At 37.1% G+C, this 21433-nt stretch overlaps 1 protein-coding gene across 2 annotated transcripts in view; it reads left to right on the top strand.

Annotated features, from left to right (window-relative positions):
* PLA2G4A (phospholipase A2 group IVA) overlaps positions 1-21433 on the top strand; it is a 164460-nt gene that overhangs the window by 126914 nt on the left and 16113 nt on the right. For both annotated transcript variants that reach the window (XM_077763286.1, XM_077763287.1), the window contains 2 exons: positions 6177-6419; positions 14043-14227. In XM_077763286.1, coding sequence (XP_077619412.1) covers positions 6177-6419; positions 14043-14227 — 428 coding nt within the window. The remainder of the gene's footprint in view (positions 1-6176; positions 6420-14042; positions 14228-21433) is intronic.

Genomic DNA, 21433 nt, shown 5'->3' on the forward strand with positions numbered 1-21433 from the left:
TTAAGTTTATTTATTTATTCTGAGAGAGAGAGTGAGAGCTCACACAAGCAGGAGAGGGACGGAGAGAGAGAGAGGGAGACAGAGAGAATCCCAAGCTGGCTCCGCACAGAGCCCGATGTGAGGCTCAATCCCACAAATCGTGAGATCACAACCTGAGCCAAGATCAAGAGTTGGACACTTAACTGACTGAGCCACCCAGGTGCCCTCTTACAGGAACATTTTATGGGAACACATTTTACATGGCTTTAAAAGTTAAAATTTTATCTTTAAAAATTTTATTATTGATAAAATATCACATGGAGACTTCTTCTCACTCCCTTCCTGAGCCTTACCCGTTGTCAGCAATCTATGTCTTAGGAAGAGATTGGTGATAAAGTGGGGAGAATTATCCAGAACTTTTTATTGTGTATGTTATTTCTAAGTACAAATGAGTTCTTTCACATTTTGACAAGGCAGCTCTCAGCTTGGTGTGGATCAGAGCATCAGTGATGAAGTCGGGGCAGGGACAAGGTGAGGGTATTAGATACCAATGCTATGTGGTAAAATGGAGTGATTTTCCGTTTTATTAACAACTGGGTAAACATCCTATGACACTTTGAAAATGATCATCTAGATTTTAGAAGATACTTAGTACTTTCTTATTCTAAACGTCATGAATTCCTCCAGCCGTGGTGTAGATATTGGAAGAGCCTGTTTTATCTTTGCCGAAAATCAACATTTTCACACCTGGGCTGTGACTGCCTCATCAGATGAGTTTGTATAACCTAGAAGAAAGGGACCTTCTTTGCAAAATGCATCTCCCCAAGCCCACAGCCTGGCTAGCATGTCATTTCTTATAACATTTTTTAAAAAAATAATCTTTCCTGGGGCAGACAGAACTTTCAACCAAGGCACTAGGTTTGGGCACTGCTCGATTTGCACTTCAGTCCCAACTTGCCCACTGTCCGGCTGCCTTGTGTGGTCCGTGACAGCCAGGTCATTAGGCAGGAACCCTGAACGAACCCTGCCCTGGAAAGAACTCAGTCCTAATTCTCTCCCCTTCATAGTTTTATTTTCATCTGTTTAGTTGTTCAGGTCTTCGGGTCTTTTTTTTTTTTTTTAATTTCCTTTTCATAAAAAGAGCTAGCCAGTACAAAGGGGATAGACAGTATGTGTCTAACATTTCTAGAATTAATATTATTGCTATAGGGCTAGCAAGTAGACATAATAATGGCTTGTTAATTATTAAATAAATTGCCATAGATGGTCAGTACATTTGATCACCTCTTGGTATCCTAAGGCAGAGAAGTTCAAAGACCCTTTGAACATGGCTGTTTTGGTTTTAGTACCAACCTAGTTTGGTGAAGGCTGTTGAGGATGATTTGGGGATTTCTAATATTAGCTCTTGATATTCATTTTCTTCCTTCCAGTAATTTTAGATTGACAACAGAATTGAGCAAAAAGAACAGAGTTCCCACACACTTCCTGAACCCCCACACACAGAGTCTCCCCACTGTCAGCATCCTGTATCAGAGTGGTACATTTGTTACAATCCATGAACCCACATTTACACTTCATTATCACCCAAAGTCCAAACTTTAGGGTTTACTCTTGGTATCACATATTCTATAGGTTTTCACAAATGTATAATGACATGCATCTACCATTATAGTTTGGTGCAGAGTGCTTTCACTGCCTTAAACATCCCTCTGTGTTGCTTATCCATCCCTCTACCCCCACCCCACCACCACCCTAACCTCTGGCAACCACTGATATTTTTACTGTCTTCATAGTTTGGCTTTTTCCAGAATGTCGTATTGTTAGAATCATATAGTGTATAGCCTTTTCAGATTGACTTCTTTCACTTGGTAGTATGTATTTTAATTTCCTCCGTGTCTATTCATGGCTTGATAGCTCCCCCCTCCCACTTTTTTTTGGCACTGAATAACATTCCATTGTCTGTATGTTTTCAACTCCTTTGGGTAAAAACTAAGAAAGATGATTGCTAGATCATATATGATGGGAGTATAATTTAGTTTTGTATGAAACTTCCAGAGGTGCCTGGGTGGCTCAGTCGATTGGGCATCTGACTCTTGATCTCAGCTCAGGTCTTTTTTTTATTATATATTTTTAAATTTTAAATTCATGTAGTTAACACATAATGTGGTATTAGTTTCAGGAGTAGAACCCAGTGATTCATCACTTAACACCCAGAGCTCATCCCAATAAGTGCCCTCCTTCCTTAATGCTAATCACTCATTTAGCCCATCCCCCCAGCCACCTCCTCTCCGGCAACCCTCAGTTTGTTCTCTTATTTAAGAGTCTCTAGGGATGCCTGGGTGGTTCATTTGTTTAAGCGTCGGACTCTTGGTTTGGCTCAGGTCACAATCTCACAGTTTGTGATTATGAGACCTGCATTGGGGTCTGCACTGGCAGTGCAGAGACTGCTTGGGATCCTCTCTTCCTCCCTCTCTCTCTGCCCCTCCCCTACTTGCACTGTCTCTCTCTCAAAAAAGTAAGTCAATAAAACTGTAAGAATCTCTTATATATTCTACACAATATTCTGTTGTGTATACATGCACACACACAAGAGAATATCATTCAGCCATCAAAAAGAATGAAATCTTGCCGTGTGCAATGATGTGGATGAAGCTAGAATGTATTATGCTAAGCAAAATAAGTCAGTCAGTGAAAGACAAATACTCATATGTGGAATTTAAGAAACAAAACAGATGAACATACGGGAGGGAGGAAAGAGAGGGAAATAAACATTTAAGAGACACTTTTAATGATAGAGGACAACTGACAGTTGATGGAAGGAGGTGGGTGGGGAATGGGCTAGATGGGTGATGTGGTGGGTATTTAGGATTGTTATTATGAACACTGGGTGTTGTATGTAAATGATGAATCACTGAATTCTGTTTCTGAAACCAGTGTTGCGCTGTATGTTAACTAACTAGAATTTAAATAAATTTTTGAAAAGAAAAAAAAGGCTCTTATGGTTTGCCTCCTTCTGTTTTTATCTTATTTTTCCTTCTCGTCCCCTATGCTCATCTGTTTTGTTTCTTAAAGTCCACATAATGAGTGAAATCATATGATATTTGTCTTTCACTGAGTGGGTTATTTCACTTAGCGTAATATATTCTAGTTCCCTCCATGTTGTTGCACTTGGCAAGATTTCATTCTTTTTGATCGCCATTGTGTGTGTGTGTATGTGTGTGTGTATATATATCACATCTTCTTTATCTATTCATCAGTTGGTGGACATTTGGGTTCTTTCCATAATTTGGCTATTGTTGATAGTGCTGGTATAAACATTGGGGTGCCTGTGCCCCTTCGAATCAGCATTATTTTATACTTGGGATAAATACCTAGTAATGCAATTGCTAAGTCTTAGGGTAGTTCTATTTTTAGAATTGTTTTCCAGAGTGACTGCCTCAGTTTGCATTCCCACCAACAGTGCAAAAATCGGTGATCTCAGCTCAAGTCTTGATCTCACATCAGGTCTTGATCTCCCCTCCAATCTTGATCTCAGGGTCGTGAGTTCATGTCCCACATTGGGCTCAGTGTTGGATGTGAAGCCTGTTTAAAAAAAAAAAAAAAAAAAAGAAACTTCCAAAGTGGCTGTCCTGATCTGCATTCCCCCGAGCATGTATAAGTGTTCCTGTTGCTTCACTTCCTCACACATTCAGTAATGTCAGTGTTTAGGATTTGCGTGTTTCTAATAGTTGTGTAGTGTTATCTCATTGTTGTTCTAACTTGTATTTCCCTGATGACATATGATGTGGAGTATCTTTTCCTGTGCTTACTTGCCATTTCTGTATCCTCTTGGTGAGGTGCCTGTTGCCCATTTTTTAAAATTGGGATATTTGGGTTCTTGTTTTGAATTTTAAGAGTTCTTTGTACGTTTTGTACACAGTCTTTTATTAGATGGCTTTTGCGAATATTACCCCCCAGTCTGTGCCTTGTCTTCTCATTCTCTTGAGGCATCTTCATTTTTCATCTTAGGATTTTGAGCAAGGTCTTCAGGGATTTTCAACTTTGGTTTCTTCAAATCTATACTGGCATCATTTTACCTATTCTCATAGAATTGTTATAATTATCAGATTGCGAGTGCATACAAAGGACTTAAAGTTGTAAAAGACTATGCAAACAGTCTGGGTTTGTCCCAAAAATTATGCCATTTCCAAATATCTCATAAGGAAAGTAGATCTTCTAGGACAGAAGGGGGATTTATTGAATAATAACAATAATGATGATGATGATGATGATGATGATGATGGTAATTATGACGGTGCAAAAGAAGGAAGAAGGGGAGAAGGAAGGAAAGAGGAAGAAGGACCAGAAGACCAGGGAGGTGGAGGAGGAGGAAGTTAAAAATTTTTGATTATCTTACTCATATCCTGTGTAACTTAAGATATAAATTGTTTTTTTTTTGAGAAAAATAAATAACTTATTTATTTTTCTTTTGAGAAAGAGAGTGCACATGATTGGGGAAGAGGAGCAAAGAGGGAGAGAGAAAGAATTTTAAGCAGGCTCCACTCTCTGTGCAGAGTCCAATATAGGGCTCAATCCTGTGACCCTGGTATTATTATGACCTGAGCCAAAATCAAGAGTGAGACATTCAACCGACTGGGCCCCCAGGCATCTCTAAATCATTCACCTTATTTGTTTTAATGATTATTTACTTATTTTGAGAGTGAGAGAGAGACAGACAGACAGACAGACAGAAATAAGAGCAGGAGATGGGTAGAGAGAGAAGGAGAGAGAATACCAAGCAGGCCTCGTGCTGTCACCACAGAGCCCAATGTGATGGGCTCAAATTCACGAATCATGAGACCTGAGCCAAAATCAAGAGTCAGATGCTTAACTGACTGTACCACCCAGGCACCCCTAAATCATTCACTTTGAAGCATGATTTGTTCTTCTGAAAGATTTTCTTTGTTATATTTGGCTTTAGAGAAGTGTAGGCCTAGGAAAATGTATATATTTTTTTGTGAGAATGTAGTCATCTGAATTCGTTCCTGAATGAAAGATTCATTCATTAACTTAGCTCAGTTAAGCTAATCTTTATGAAGATAAAAATCAGTATTTATTATGGTTTTATCTTTGTTTAATTAAAATTTATTAGAAATTATGATGTTGAACATAGATTCTTTTTTCTCAAACACACACACACACATACAGTTGTACATATGCATGTAAAGAGAGTTCCCAGAAGTCTGAACAGAGGGATATAGGCAGGTGAAATTATACTCGACCATAGTTTTCTTCGATTTGGATTGTGAATGAATAATATCAATGATAATGATTATGTAGCATCCACTGTCACCACAACTGTCTCTACTACTAACTAGTGTTTATTAAGAATTTAATATGGGTCGAGCATTTTTCTAAGAGATTTACACAAATGTGCTATCTCAGTTAATCTTCACAACAGCCCTAGGAGGTTTACTGATGGGGAAATGAAGGCTGAAAAGAGTTAAGTAGGTAAGCAGTCGAAAGAGGATTGAAATCCAGGCAATCTGTTTCTGGAGCCAGTGTTCTAAACATGGCTTCCCAGTAATTGTAATATGTGTGTAGGCTTGAAGGAAAAAGTCCTTTAAGACTGCTTCTTTTGGAAAATTGCTGAATTTTAAGACATTTTAAAGCACATGTTTAAATTACATGGTTTTAAATTCTGTACTTTGCAAGATGAAATGACTGCTTTTGGAGTGTTTATTGAGCAGCAAATATGTGTTGAATCCTTCAGGTGCCTGTTCCAGTTTGCATGATTTCTAGATGTTTACTAAACAGGATACAGAAGGCAACTTAAGTAATAAAGAGGAGAGGATTATCTACTGTGGAATTTCCGTGTGTGTGTGTGTGTGTGTAGCCAAGAGAAAAGGAAGAAAGGACTAGGGAAGGACAGGAAGGGGAAAGTAGAAATTTGCCTGGAAATCTAAGCTTAGACCAAGTAACACATTAAGAACATACCCTGTAGACTGACTATACATAAAGCACACTCTACGTAAGAACAATTTAAGAATGAAAATTCTTAACTGAAATATTTACTGCATTAATTTATACAAATAAATGTTTGTTAAATCAAAAGCCATAGAGTTTCACTGTTAATTTTAATGTTCAATTTCCCAAAGATTTCTTTAATGGATTTGAGAATCTACACAATGTTTTTTTTTTTTTTTCTTTTTCCTTAGGCACTGAAAATGAAGATGCTAAAAGGGAATATCAAAATGATAACCAAGCAAGTTGGGTCCATCGTATGATAATGGCTTTGGTGAGTGATTCAACTTTATTCAATACCAGAGAAGGACGTGCTGGGAAGGTACACAACTTCATGTTGGGCTTGAATCTCAATACATCCTATCCAATGTCTCCTCTGAAAGACTTTACCACACAGGAATCCTTGGATGAAGATGAACTGGATACAGCTGTAGCAGGTAAGCACACAAAACATCTCCTAGAGAGAAGATGCCTTTTGATCATTATCAATATTCATTCATATATACTCAATTACAGCAGCATCCATTTAATGTGGGAAGGGCTTCAAATTACTGTTTTTTAGAAGAAGAACATCTGTTAGACAGGAAAGGGGATAGGTATCTCAGCATAGAAAGTTTTCATTGAAACATTGAGGAGGGACCATAGATCCTCTATGTATTGGACAGGGTTCACTCAGAAAACAGGAAACCCTCCCCCTTGTTTAACTGAAAGAGGCTTAAAGCAGGGAAGTAGGTGTTTACAAAATTGTTCCAAGGCTTGGAAAAGCCAGCTCCAGGCTGAGCTTCTAGAAATGTTTCCAAAAGCACTTTAGAATCACCCCAACAAACGCCCACACAACTGTGCTTGGCAGTAGAAATGGCAGAAATGTAGCCTCTGTCTCATTTTCTCCTTTGAATCTCATGTGGATTTTTCTCCTTGGCAAAGGACAGGTCTTAGCAGAACCAGTGCCAGAAGGGATTCTGGCAAATGTGGTCCTTAGGTGGCTTGTCTGCTGCCACACAGTAGTGCATGCAACCCAAGTGCATGAAACAGAGTGGAGTTCACCTGTCTCAGTGTCCATCAGAATAATGAGAGCGTCCCTCCAGTTCTCAGAAAGGTTAGGTAACTTTCTTGAGGCCAACTGGTAAGAACCCACTCACTGGGTGTTATTTGCCGAATTGCAAAGAATAATCCCCTTTATGTTTCAGTTCCATGAATGTTTCAGATTGAAAGTTAAATTTGCCTTGGTGACTAATCAATACATTATAATCTTTCTTCTAATGATCCTGTCATCTTAAATCTTTCTACTACATCACACCATCATTTTTTCTATTAACTGCCCAGATGTCATTTCCCAATCATTTCTGCCTAAGGGCATCAACAGAATGCATTAGAAACTTAAGTGGAATTTTTCCAAAAACCTTTCTTCTACTCTTTCATTAAGCATCATGCCTATACCATATTTGTGAAAATTAGGACATGGCTTTAAGTTTGGTGATGTTTTTCGTAGTGCTGTTTCCATTTGTTGCTTGAGCTTAAGGGAAATTGCAAAAGCAGAAGTTTCCCTCGTTGTTTAAACAACAGGAGTAGTAACTCCCTATATACTTCACAGTATGTTTATGGCATCCAAGTCTAGGATGTGAGGTATGGTATGATTATATGCCTGCAATCCAACCCCTTTCATATATTAGCAATGATAAAAGTCTATTTGTGATAAAATCAATATCCCATTTGAAAATTCATCCAAAATTAAAAAAAAACACTTGGCCATTCATCAGCGACATTATTTGTCTCATGGCACATGATTATATTTACTGCCATTATAATCCCCATTAAATATGTCTTCCTTAGATATTTAGGTTTTATGGATGAATGATGAGAGGCTTAAAAAAAACTTAGTCTCAAAGATCACTTAGAATTAGGAAGAATCTTTACTTATATTCCACTATAGAAAAGGGAGATCAAAGAAAACCATTCTCCAAATCATTCCAAAATTTCTCAGCTGAGCTGGAACGGGGTCACAGACCTCAGCGTTGTTTAGAAGCTTTTCCTTCCTGCTACACTCCATGTTTCTGTTAGTCATTGTTTTGCTGATGTAAAATGGAAGTTTCCTTTCTGTGTACTATATTACATCTGTTTTATGTTATTACTTTGATGGCATTTACCCAGCATAGCTCTGTGGTTTGCACAGTGTGAATTTTGCGTGCTACATTTTAACAACTTCCTGGTGGCTTTGCAATATTTTATGTAGATTCAGAGGCCTTAGGCTTGCTAGATCAAATACAGCAGGCCTAGTTAAATTTGAAATTCAAACTATGTATATATAGTATAAGTATGGCCCTTGCAACATTTGAGACATACCTCATACTAAAAAATGTTTCGTTGTTTGTTTGAAATTCAAATTTAACAGCATCTTATATTTTTAGTAGATAAATTTAGTAACCTTAGGAAACATGTGCCTTTCATTATTTTCACCTTCTTTCAAATCGTTCTTCATTTTCATCTTCTTTCTTTCCTTTGTTCACACATTTACACAGAGTACTTGCAATGTGTTTGGTTCTGGAGACCCAGTGGTCAACAAGACAAATGTAATTCTCACCCTCACAAAAATTAAAATTCTTTCCTGAACTTTCCTTAAAGTTTTGATTCATAGGAGGGATTTATATATTCTAGTTAAAAATAACAGAAAAGTAGAGTAACACTGAAACCCAGCAACCCTGATTCTGGAGGGACTGTGGGACACAGTTCTCACTTCTTTCTATAGTGCTTGGAGAATACAGGTGTACATCACCTTATCTGACTCCTTTCTTTACTGGGTGCTCTTTGAAAGAAGACTCATGGACAGTTCTCCTAAAGTAAAATGAGGAAGTAGAAACATTAATCACCTCAAAATATGGTATTACATAAACTAACCATTCTTTTGTTGACCTATTTTGGAATGTTTTAACCTAAAATTGTTTAAATTAATGATCTTTGGAAGGAACTTTAAATTTATCTCTTTGTGTTGTATCTCATAAAAGCTCTATTTCACACACTTTGTTTTTATCCAGTTGAAAAAATGTATATGGCCTATTGATTTTAGTCAAGGAGCTACTCAGATCAGTAATGAGCTCATTCAGATTGATAATTCACAGATTAATGTTGCTAAAAATGACCACAGTTTAGACTGGATTTGCTAAATTGATTAGTGCTTTTTCAGACAGGTCCTTACTAAAGTAGACCCTGTTTATCTCCTGATTATTCCCAAGCTTTAGACTAACCATGTATGTGAAGCTAAAAGTTAAAAGATGTATCATAAACTGTAATCATCTTGGTTCATAAAGCCTTCATTAAAAGTTCTATTTATTATATAGTTTAAAATATCAAACTTAACTAAAACATTAAGTTTATTTCTCTTATTTTTATACCCTGTCCCTATGCAAAAACAAACAAACAAACAAACAAAACAGAAATCTTTACCTTATCTAGATACTATATTGGGAAAATCTTACATTTTAGTTTACCTATGATGATTTTGTTTACACAGATTAAAATTTGAGTATCTTAGAATTAAAAGAATCTCTTGACCTAAAATGAGAAAAAAAAATAGTGCATTTTTTGTGCTTATTACCTCACCTTGCAGACAATCCTTTGAAAATAAGAGAAATAATAAGGTGAGGGAATCCCTCTCATTTGTTTACTTCAAAATAGTTGGATACCTTTCGAGCCTAATTTTGGAGAAGCTGTCCATTAGTTATGTGACCTCTTTCCTGTTTACTTTTGTGTTTATGCTATTCACTGTGACGCATACCATCTGGAATGAAAAAATCGAGGCATGAGTTAACTTAGGCCAGAGTTCAACACACAAACAGCCAAACATTTTGGTGCATCATAAATTGAATCTGTGTGGATGTATTTATAAAATGGCCATTGCATATATCTGCAGCTGAACTGCTGTTAGGAGATGGTACATAATTAGAGAACTCAGCCTGTTTCTACACCTAGCAAAAAACATGATTAATTCATTTACAGGTTTAGAAACAATGTGGGCAACTCTGGAAGGATATTCCTCTGTAGTGGCATTTATTCAAACTCTGTAACACTCTAGTGGACGTTATACAATAAATCAGGTTCAAGTTCAATAAACTTGGAAAAAACTAACAATCCCATCCCCCTCTTCACAATACAGCGGGATACTCTAATGAATTTAAGCAGACTGGCCTACTTAATGTGCCTCAAGTATAGGAGCTGAAAAGCAGACTGGCTTACATTTGAATCCTGGCTGGGCCTTTTCTTAGCTGGACAGTCTTGAGCGATTACTTAGCATGAGCCTCAGTTAACAATGATAGAAAAGTAGAACTAACCTAAAAACCGACAGCCCCGACCCTGATGGAACAGTAGGGCAATGGGTTGCAGCAATCCTCACAGTTTATTCCTTATAAAATAGAAATAATAGTTTACTTATACAATGGAAATAATAGTGGTATCTATCTTCGAGACTTGCTGTGAGGATTAAATAGCATCTTCATTAAAAAGGGCAGTTAGCCCATGCACAGTAAGGAGAATAAGAAACACGCAATATATAATTTGCTACTGCTTTAAGCTGTTGTAATTACATTTCTCAAACCTATTTAATCATGGAACTCTTTTTTGCGTATAGAACAGCTGTTAATATCTTGCAAAACTATGTTGTTTGCAACACAAGTAAGAAATACTACTTCCTGTCGGTGTATTTGGAAGGGTGGAAATATGCTGTTGAGTTACATGCCAGAGCTGGGAATTGGTGCACATAATGATTTGTCTCTCAGGTGTTTTCCTGGATATAAAAGAGGAAAAAGGACACTACCAGTTTTATGACAAGAAGGAGCAAATCAGACAGAATATGAGAGGAATGGTGTTTAAAATCTTTTAGCTAAGATTTTAAAAAGCACTAAGTTTATGAAGCCACAGAAAAATATTTGTGAACTATCATTTTACTTTATTATATTAGGGGAAAATGACTGCATTGTAAAAAAAAATATTACCACTAATATGATTTAAAAATTTTTGTGTTTACTTGTGATGAAATACACATATTAATGTGGCTTTAATGATTGACAGATACGTGTGTAGTTAGCCTCTCTACATTGTAATTATTGCTTTTTAAGTTACCGATTTTATTTACTTTTTTTAAAGTTGTATATATTTTTTATTTTAGAGAGAGAGAGAGAAAGTGCAAGCAGGAGCAGGGGGAGAGAATCTCAAGCAGACTCCATGCTCAGCGCAGAGCCAAACGTGGGGCTCAATCCCACAACCCTGGGATCATGACCTGAGAGAAAATCAAGAGCCGGACGCTCAGCTGACTAAGCCACCCAGGAGCCCCTTAAATTATCCATTTGAAGCCCTTTCAGGTTTATGGCCCTGCCACTTAACTGAAGTAACAATATGACCCTGTGCAGGAGGCTTCGACCTCATGGGCCTGGCTTAGAAATCAGACTGTCACTGTGTCAAACTGGACCTCTTGGGTTTTAGTTTCCTTAGTTTTAAAATGACACTCATAATATCTTTTTTTAAGAGTCTTATGGGGATGATAAATATCATATGTTAAATTTCTAATACATTATAGACCCTCAAAATAAATGAAGCTGCTCTTAGGAGGAAAAAAAAGTACCCAAATAATGAATTTCAGCTCTTATTAAAATATTTAAAAACTAATATAAGACAAAGACTCACAGTTGTTCACCTTTAAAATGTTCACATATGTAGTTTTTAAACAATAAGAATTTCAGAGGAATAAATATTAAAATCACATTCGATAATATATGTATTTTTCCAGTTTCTGTGATGGATAGAAATTGAGAATCTTGGCTGGTAGCAAAGTATCTTGTCATCACAGTCCATACATACTTGATAAGAAAAGAGAATTAACCTAAAGATAATTATTTAAAGAACAATTTCTTTTTTCTCTCCTTGCTGGCCTTCTGTATTCACCTTAGACATAGCAAGCCTTTTTTTTTTTTTTTAACTTGGCCCACCTTTTTATTCAGTTATATGACATTATTCTTGTCTAAACACTCCCTCCATAGCTTTTTGTGTTTTAAAGGATATTTGTGGTTTTTTTCTTTGTTTGTTTCAGGCCATTCATTCACACCCTCTCTCATTCAGCAGTTCTGGGCAGTACAAATCACCTTGCTATAAACTCTTTTCCACTTCATTCATAAACACACTAATATATATTTGTAGCATTCACTTGTTATTCAGTATTTTAGGGATGAGAAATTTTAATAAATATGAGAGAAGAAAACACATGACTCTGTGTTAACTGTAGAAATGTAGAAGGATAATAACATTCATTGCCTCAAGTAACTGAACCAAAGTCTAATTGAGAACTGTTTCAGTTCATATGGAATAAACATCAAGGCTAATTATCTCATTGGTGCTTTTCAGTTTTTAATGATGATGAGGATTGTGGATTTAAGGACAGTAAGAACTTAAAGATTTGCCTTCCTCTCGGATCTCTTGCTCTTAAGAAAATAATAGTAAAATTCACTATATAGTCAGTATCAGTCTTACTTAGAAATCTATGGAGGATACTAACATGCAATGGGTTCTCATCATGTGCTCAACATTTCCCTGGATAATAGTATTAACTACATTTTTAGGTGATTCTATAAACGCAGGTTGGTCTGACTTTTTGTTTTTATTGTCGCCTCTATGAAAAGGCTTGCCAAAAGGAGCTTAAATGCTTCTCAGAGATCATAATGCATGTCTAGTATGAACATCTTCACTCCGTTCTTGAGCTCTGCCAGCCTTCTTAAGGGAACAAATGTGAAGACAAGGGAACAGAATAAAACAATTACATGTCATTTCATTCAGCTCCAATCACTTCAGTTCCAATCACACTCCTTTTCCCTGGGAAGTGAATGTGGGGCACCACAGATAAGTGTGAAGAGTAGCATGTTACCATTTTTTTCATAAAACGAATGATTTCTAGACCCTGCTTTCTTTCAGATCCTTTGTCCCCTCATTCCACTCCCTTCTGATACTGTAGCCACACCGGGCTTCTTGCTGTTCCTCAAACATACCAAGTCGGATTCTACCTTAGGGACTTTGTTCTGGCTCTTTCCTCTCCCCGGAAAAAAATATCCCCGCAAATCTTCAGCTGGCTGTTCTGGTCTCCTTCTCAAAGAGGTCTCTCTCGATTATCCAGCTGAAGTTACTCCCTATTACATTACCCTCTATCATTTTCTATGCTGCATTTATCACTACCTGAACTATTTATCAGTCATGTGCTCCGTTAGAACAGAGTTTGCCTCTTGTTCAGCACCTGGAATACAGCCCAAATACTAGCAGACAATACACGTTTGCTGACTGTATTATTTCCTTGGAGTCCCATCAGAGAGATGCGGTGCAGGATCCATTCAGACTCTACCACTCCCCCGTTCTGTCACTGTAGAGAGGAATGTATTTCATCCTTCATTTATAGATATCGTCTACCTCACATGTCTGTTGTGACTTAAAACAAGATAACGTATAAGGAAATGTTTTTAAGCCAGTAAAGACCTAGGTAATGTGAGGTAAAGCTCTTAAAGGGGTACAGAGCTTAGAATTAATTAATGCCAGGACCTGAGCTAAGTACTTTCCATGCATTGTCCTACTTCATCTTCATAGCACCCTTATTTGATTCTTTTACCCTGACAGTACAGATGTAGAAACTAGGAGTTAAAGACCATAATTAATTTACAGTTGCTGAAGCTGGACTCCTGCCCAGCTCTGTTTGTCTCCAAAGCCTGAGGACCTAACTAGGTAAAACTTTATTCACAAATGTAAATTTGTGAATTTTGGAGCACCTGGGGGGCTCAGTCGGTTGAGCATCCACTCTTGGTATCGGCTCAGGTCATGAGCTCATGGTTCGTGAGCTCAAGCCCCAGATTGGGCTCTGCATTGACAGCACAGAGCCTGCTTGGGATCCTCTCACTCCCTCTCTCTCTACCCCTCTCCCATGCGCTCTCTCTTTTTCCCTCTTTCAAAATAAATAAATATTTTAAAAGTATATATTTTTATGTTTTAAATAATGTTAAGTTGTCATTTAATGTATTCTTTTCTTTCTTCCCCTTTTAAAGATCCTGATGAATTTGAGCAAATATATGAGCCTCTGGATGTCAAAAGTAAAAAGATTCATGTAGTGGACAGTGGTCTCACATTTAACCTGCCCTATCCCTTGATCCTGAGACCTCAAAGAGGAGTCGATCTCATTATCTCCTTTGACTTTTCTGCACGGCCAAGTGACTCTAGTCCTCCATTCAAGGTAAGGAGAATTTATACAGCACCCCATTATCTAGCACGTTCATTTGTATGCCTTGTAGATATCACAGTCCTCTTCACTCCAATTTCTTATCCCTTTATCCTATTTTCTACATAATTATGAGTAATAGTTCAAAAACACAGATGTGATTTAATCACTTCCGTTCTTAAAGAAATTTGTAAAATTTAAAAATTTTAAAAAGAAACTTGTAAATGATTTCCCATGACCCACATTAAAGTTCACAGTCTTCAGCAGAACAGGAATGATGCAATGTATCTGACGTTCAAGGAAATTAAGCTGAAATTTGGATGTTAGCAAGTAAAGGATAATTAAAACCATGCCAGAGGAGTATATACTCTTAAGAAGAGGACATAAAATAGTATCTTGAAGATTCAACAACAGACTATCAGGGGAAAATAGTGAAATTAAGGAATTATATAAAGTGTTATGAAAATGAGTTGAAGATCCTTAACAAGGAAATCTTCAGTGAACTGGACAAAAGCAATTTCAATAAGGTTGTGAGGGGAGAAATCATACTGCAGTGATTAGAAGAAGTGGAAGATAAGAAAATGGAGACAGTGCTATAGACTGTCTAGGGAAGAAGGAGATGCACTATATCTGTAAGAGGATGTGGGGAACAGGAAAACTCTGTGTGTGTGTGTGTGTGTGTGTGTGTGTGTGTGTGTGTAGAGGTGGGTTGTTAATAAAAGAGATTTGAGTGTGTTTGCATGCTGATGCATGGGAGTCATTGATGGAGATGTTATTGGAGAGTGGAGAGATGACCTATATGATAGAGGGACAGCCCTGGGAAGCTTACAGGGGTGAGCAGTGCAAAGGAGACAAAAAAATATATACACAGGTGGAAAGTAGTATAGAAATGTCCATATTGGGATAAGAGGGAAGGATTTTTTTCTTAGGCATAGAGAGGGGAAGTTAAGAGAGTACTCATTGGATGGCTACTCGCTTTTTTAGGAATTAGAAGTGAATGTTATTTTTTGTGGGTGAAAAGGTGGAGGTGGTAGAACCAGGCTCATGTGGAGAATAAAAGTCTGCCTCTGAAGAAATGAGAAAAAGTTCTGAACAGGCAACATAGATTGCTCAGCAGCACTGTGATGTTACCCAAGTGAGACCGTGAATATTGTTCCCTCCACCTGGAACACCTCAAATTTTCTTTGGACATACCTCAAATGTTATCTTTCTTAATCTCCATAGATCTAGTTGCAGTACAAAGGACTTAGTAGATTCTTCTAATATGGCAATTTTTGTGGTGTATTGTCTGTATTTGTTTACATATATATCTCTTCCACTGTCTGTGAACTCCTTGGGAACTAGAACACTATTTTGAATTTATGTTTTGTTTTAATCATTTGGTTCTAATTGTATTATAAGTGCCAGCCAAAGTGTAAGTAGGTCATTTTTTTTTGTTGGTGAATGAAGGAAATGCTATAACAGAGAAGGAATTATTATCCCTATTTCATAGATTAAGAAATGGAAATTCAGGGGCGCCTGGGTGGCTTAGTCAGTTGAGCGTCCGACTTTCACTTAGGTCATGATCTCGCGGTTCATGGGTTCGGGCCCCATCGGGCTCTGTGCTGACTTCCAGCTCAGAGCCTGGAGCCTGTTTCAGTCTGTGACTCCCTCTCTCTCTGACCCTCCCCTGCTCACGCTGTCTCTCTCTCTCTCTCCTAGAAATAAATAAAACATTAAAAAAAAAAAGAAATGGAAATTCATAGTAAGTTAAATAGTCCATGATCTCTCAACCAGGAGAGTCAGTGACAGCTTAAGTCAACCAGGAAGACTCAGTGATAACCTGGGTCCTCTGGTATCTGCTTTCCTTTCTGTTACAGTATGATTAGACTGCTCTCAAGACTAATAGTGACTGTCATAATAACTTCTTAAAATATATAAAGCCTCATATTTTAAAAATGCTTTCACATTTGATTTTTTTTAGAGGCAGTTAGTGGTATTCTGACAAGGAAACAAGGACTGGTGAGATAAGCAATTTCATCATATCCTCACATTAAATAAGATAATGAGTAAACAGAACATAGCCCAGGACCTGGCTAGGAAAGTGCTAGTTAAGAAGTGGTCTAGTGGGTGGCTAATCGTCCATTTCTTGATTTTGGCTCAGGTCATGATCTCCTGGTTCATGAGATCCATCCCTGCATGGGGCTCTGCACTGACAGCATGGAGTCTGCTTGAGGTTTTCTCTTTCCCTCTCTTTCTCTGCTCCATCTTCACTTGTGCCATCTCTAACTTTCTCTCTCTCTCAAAAGAAAGAAATGAAATGAAAGAAAAAGGATAATGAGTAAACAGAACATAGCTCAAGACCTGGCTAGGAAAGTGCTAGTTAAGAAGTGGTCAAGCTGGGGGCTCCTGGGCGGCTCAGTCAGTTAAGCATCTACCTCTTGATTTCCACTCAGGTCATGATCTCATGTTCATGGGATTGAGCCCCACATCAGGCTCTGTGCTGACAGTGCGGAGCCTGCTTAGGATTCTCTGCCTCCCCCCGCTCTTTGCCCCTCCCTGACTCATGCTTTCTCTGTTTCTCTCAATTTTTTTTAAAACGCCTTTAAAAAAAAAAAAAAAAAAACAGTCAAGCTGGACCAGAATGACAATCTAATGTTCTTTCTCTTTCCCTCCTGCCTCCTTTGTACACAATGTACATGTACATTTTTCTGTGCTGTGTGCAGCGGTTAATGATAAACCATGGTCCTTGATTTCCATAACATTTTAGCTTTCTTGGGGGAAAGACATTATACACAAGAGTCATTTGGAAGGAAATTAAGAAACTTATTATTAAATAGTTATTTGGGTTTATATGAGCATGCGTATTATGGGAGATCCATGTAAGAATAGATTGGTGTGTCCTGGGGTAAATGAGCAGGGAAATAAATAGAACAGGGTGAAAATGGCACAGAGATGGCAGTGAGCACATCTAAGGAAGTGGAGTGATCTGATTAGAAGTGATAGATATGAAGCTCCCCTTAGGAAGGCTTTAGGGGAGACTCTAAAACTGGATGATAGAAAATAGAGAATCAGTGAAGGCTTTGCAGCCAACAAGCAATTTCATGAAAGTGGAATTTTAGAATGATTAATCTGACAGTGGAAAGTAGGACAAATTGAAAAATGAAGAGCAAAAGATTAAAATTAAGAGGGATTTACTGTAATCCAAACCTAGGATAATGAAGTACCATGCAGGATGGGTGACTGAGAAAACCAAGAGCAAGACTGAATGACCCACAAGCAGCGATAGGGAGGTGAATTTCAGTGGATGACTCCAAGATGATAGCTTGGAAACTAGTTCTGGACGTGGATGAAACTGTATTATTCATTTCACTGATGGGGGTGTAAAATGTCAAAGCCATCAGTCTATACGTGAATCACAGCTCTGCCACCTCATGAGTTAATATTGGAAGAAGGTTTGCACCTTCTTTGGTTATCACTCTGTACCTCTAAAAAGAACTTGTACTTTTTAAATGTATTTTGATTCATTATTTCTAATTAAGAATATATACTTACTATAAAAAATTTGGAAATTTGGAATATATATTAAGTGCTTCTTGATATACATAGACAACAGCTGCTGATATTTTGCTATTTTCTTTTAGTCTTTCGTGTGTGTGTGTGAACACCAGGATCATACAGTCTTGCATTTTGCTGCTTTCTACTTAAAATTATAATGTAAGCATGCCATTAAATATCTTTTAATGTTTATTCATTTTGAGAGAGAGAGCATGAGTAGGGAAAGTATGGAGAGAGAAAGAGAGACAGAATCCCAGACAAGCTCCACACCCAGCATGGAGACCAACATGGGGCTCGATCTTACGACCATGAGATCATGACCTGAGCCAAAATCAGGAGTTGGACGCTTAACCAACTGAGCCACCCAGGTGCTTCCCCATTAAATATTTTTTTAAACATAATTATAAACATAGCATGCTGGGTGCCTGGGTGGTTCAGTCAGTTAAGCATCCAACTTAGGCTCAGGTCATGATCTCGCAGCTCCTGAGTTTGAGCCCCGCATCAGGCTCTGTGGTAGCAGCTCAGAATCTGGAGCCTGCTTCAGATTCTGTGTCTCCCTCTCTCTCTGTTCCAACCCCGCTTGTACTCTGTCTCTCTCTCTCTCAAAAATAAATAAAGATTGAAAAAATATTTTAAAAATTAGAAACACAGCATGGTATCTCTATATTTGAATATGCAAGAATTTTTTAACAATGCTCTGTTTTCAACTTTCATATTATTGCTATTTTGTCACTTTATAGTGGTCATCCTTGCACACGAATCTTTAATCACACTTTTTATTAATTGCTTAGGTGTGCTTCTTAGATATGTATTAGTTTAGGATTTTTAATAAATATTTTCAGTTTGCTTTCCCAAAAAGCTGCACTGACTTACATTACTATGTCAGATTGTATAGATGAGTCCTTATTTTACATATTTACTGCCTGAAAAAATATTCAAAACAAAGTTAAAAAAAATTTACAATATGACAGAAAGAAAGAGAAACACATTTTGCTTCAACTTTTTCCCATTGATTGTGAGAGTAAATAGTTTGTCATGGTTATTTATCTTCATGTTTTTAAACTATTTTTAATTGGATTAAACTATTTTAATTGCTGTTCATCAATAAGTATTTTATATCTTAAGGATATTAAAATTTGTCTTAATTTTACACATATGATCTAATGAGTCATTTGTATTGGAATTTTTATTTCTGATGATTTTAACATTTATATAGTCACTTCTTTCACTGGTTTTATTCTTTAAATTCATATTAATAAGATCAGTTACATATAGACTGATATTTCTCTTTAAAAAATTTTTTTAATGTTTATTTTATTTTTGAGAGACAGAGTGCAAGCCAGGGAGTAGCAGAGAGAGAGAGGGACACAGGATCCAAAGCAGGTTCCAGGCTCTGTGCTGACAGCTCAGATGTGATGCAGGGCTTGAATTTATGAACTGTGAGATCATGACCTGAACTGAAATCAGCACTTAACTGACTGAGCCAACCAGGCACCCTGATATATTTCTTTTTATGATATTCTCTTAAAATATTCTAGCTCATTAATATTTTTCAATATGTTGGGTGTATAATAACACAATCCCTCAAAGACATTGTGATGCCTAGATCTGTTTTTATGTATCTATTGTATTCCATTGGTTCATCTGACAATCTGACAATTCTTATCTCAGTACCACACTGTATTTTAATAACTGTAGCTTTATTATGTATTTACTATCTTAGAATCTACAATCACTCCACATATAGAGATTTACAAATTCTGTAGACATTTCTGGCTGTACATTCTCATAGACGTGCTATAGAAATATTGTCAATTCCTTTCATCTCACCTCTCTCCCCAATATGTATATATTTCCTTTTATTTTTGGTTTAGTATAGCATAAAACCCATTGCTCTGGAAATAGTGATTTATATTTTCAGAGACTTGCTATAAAGGCAACTGCCAGTATTATATATACTTTTTTCCTCCAAAAATTTTCTGTTTTTGAGATTGAAACAGGAATGCCATTTGAAATAAAAGAGCAGAGCAAAAATACTGGGCCAAAAAAATAAAACCATAAACCTTATTTCACAATTATTGATATAAACATTTCATAAGTATAGTTAAATCTCAGATTTTGTCAGGGAGATATGAATGATAGATATCGTGGCTTTTGATAGAGGCCATCACAGTTTTTATTATATCTATGTTGTAACTGGCCTTGAAAACTGGTGATGTCAGTGTCAGTAATGCTGGAGGTTTTTAAGTTTTGTTTTGTTTTCTTTTGTTTTAGATTTGTAAGTACACACCCTAATAGTCTGGTTATAAAGAGCCTCATGATTCTAAATAAGATTCTTATTGGTTTGCAAAAAGCAGCTCTATATTTCATTTTGTCAAGAGTCTTTTTAACTCTATAATAACTTAGATGTATACCATGCAAGTTTATTTCACCATTAGGGTTCATCCAAGGAGAATTCTTACAGCTTTTGTCATTAATGTTGGTCATGAAAATAAGCCAGGGGCGTTCTCACATTTAAGTCTGTGAAATGAACAGACTGTGATTTTAGGAAAAATGTTTTTAAGAAAACTTTGGCTCTTTTAAGAAGCAAGCAAAGAATATAGGAGAATTCAGAGTTTACTACTAGAGGTTTTTTTTAACCTTACTAAATTTTATGGATAATAATAGTTATTATGCCATGAATGATGTCATTTTATATTATGTTGCCATATAGTGGACATAAATCTAACTGAGCTTTTCAGTCCCCTTTTAAATGCTTAATGAGCAGAAACCAGAACAATGGGTTCATTTTCTTAAAAATGAAAGGAAAGAAGAAGGGAGAAAGGAAAGGAGGCAAAGAGGGAAGGAGAAAAGGAAGAGAGAAGAACGGCAAGTTTGAAATGAACCAGCCTTCACCAATGATAAAAGAAATGTATCTAAGTTAACTTTATCTTGTTATATTTCACTCAAGGTCAAAATTCCATCAAACTCACAAAAAGCAGACAATTGTATTTTTCCACACTGACCTGATTTATATGTTAACATTATGGCATGATCCTTGTGTTAACACCTCTGCATATGATTTATTTATGAGTTTATTTCAGGTCACAGCATCATGGCCAAACCAGTCCAAGTGTTAGCTTTCTGGGCATCAATCCACCATGGCCAATAAAGGAGCTACCCCTTATTAAACATAGCATTTACAGAATTACTTCAAATATTAGTTTTCTAGGGCTGCCATCACAAATTACCACAAATGTGGTGGCTTAAAACAACAGAACTGTATTCTCTCACAGTTCTGGAGGCTAGAAATTGAAATCAAGGTATCCTCAGGGCCACATTTCCCCCACGGCTCTATGGCTAGAATTCGTCCTTACCCTTTCCAGCTTCTGCCAGCTCCAGGCTTTCCTTGGGTTGTTGCATGAAGCCTCTGTCTTCATCTGGGCTCTCCTATATGTGTGTGTCTTCTAATAAGGACATTTGTCTCTTAGGACATTTGTCATTGGATTGATGGCTCACCCAGATAACCCATGACAATTTCATCTTGAGACCCTCAGCTTAATTATATTTGCAAAAACCCCTCTTCCAAATAAGGTTACATTCACAGGTCCTAGGACGGGGGTTGGGGGGGTGGTTAGAGCATGGACTTCTTTTTTGGAGGGCCACCATTCAACCTACTACACCTGTATTTGTCATTAAGGGTCA

This window comes from Crocuta crocuta, unplaced genomic scaffold (genome assembly GCF_008692635.1).
Source record: "Crocuta crocuta isolate KB4526 unplaced genomic scaffold, BGI_CrCroc_1.0 scaffold3, whole genome shotgun sequence".
NCBI lineage: Eukaryota > Metazoa > Chordata > Mammalia > Carnivora > Hyaenidae > Crocuta > Crocuta crocuta.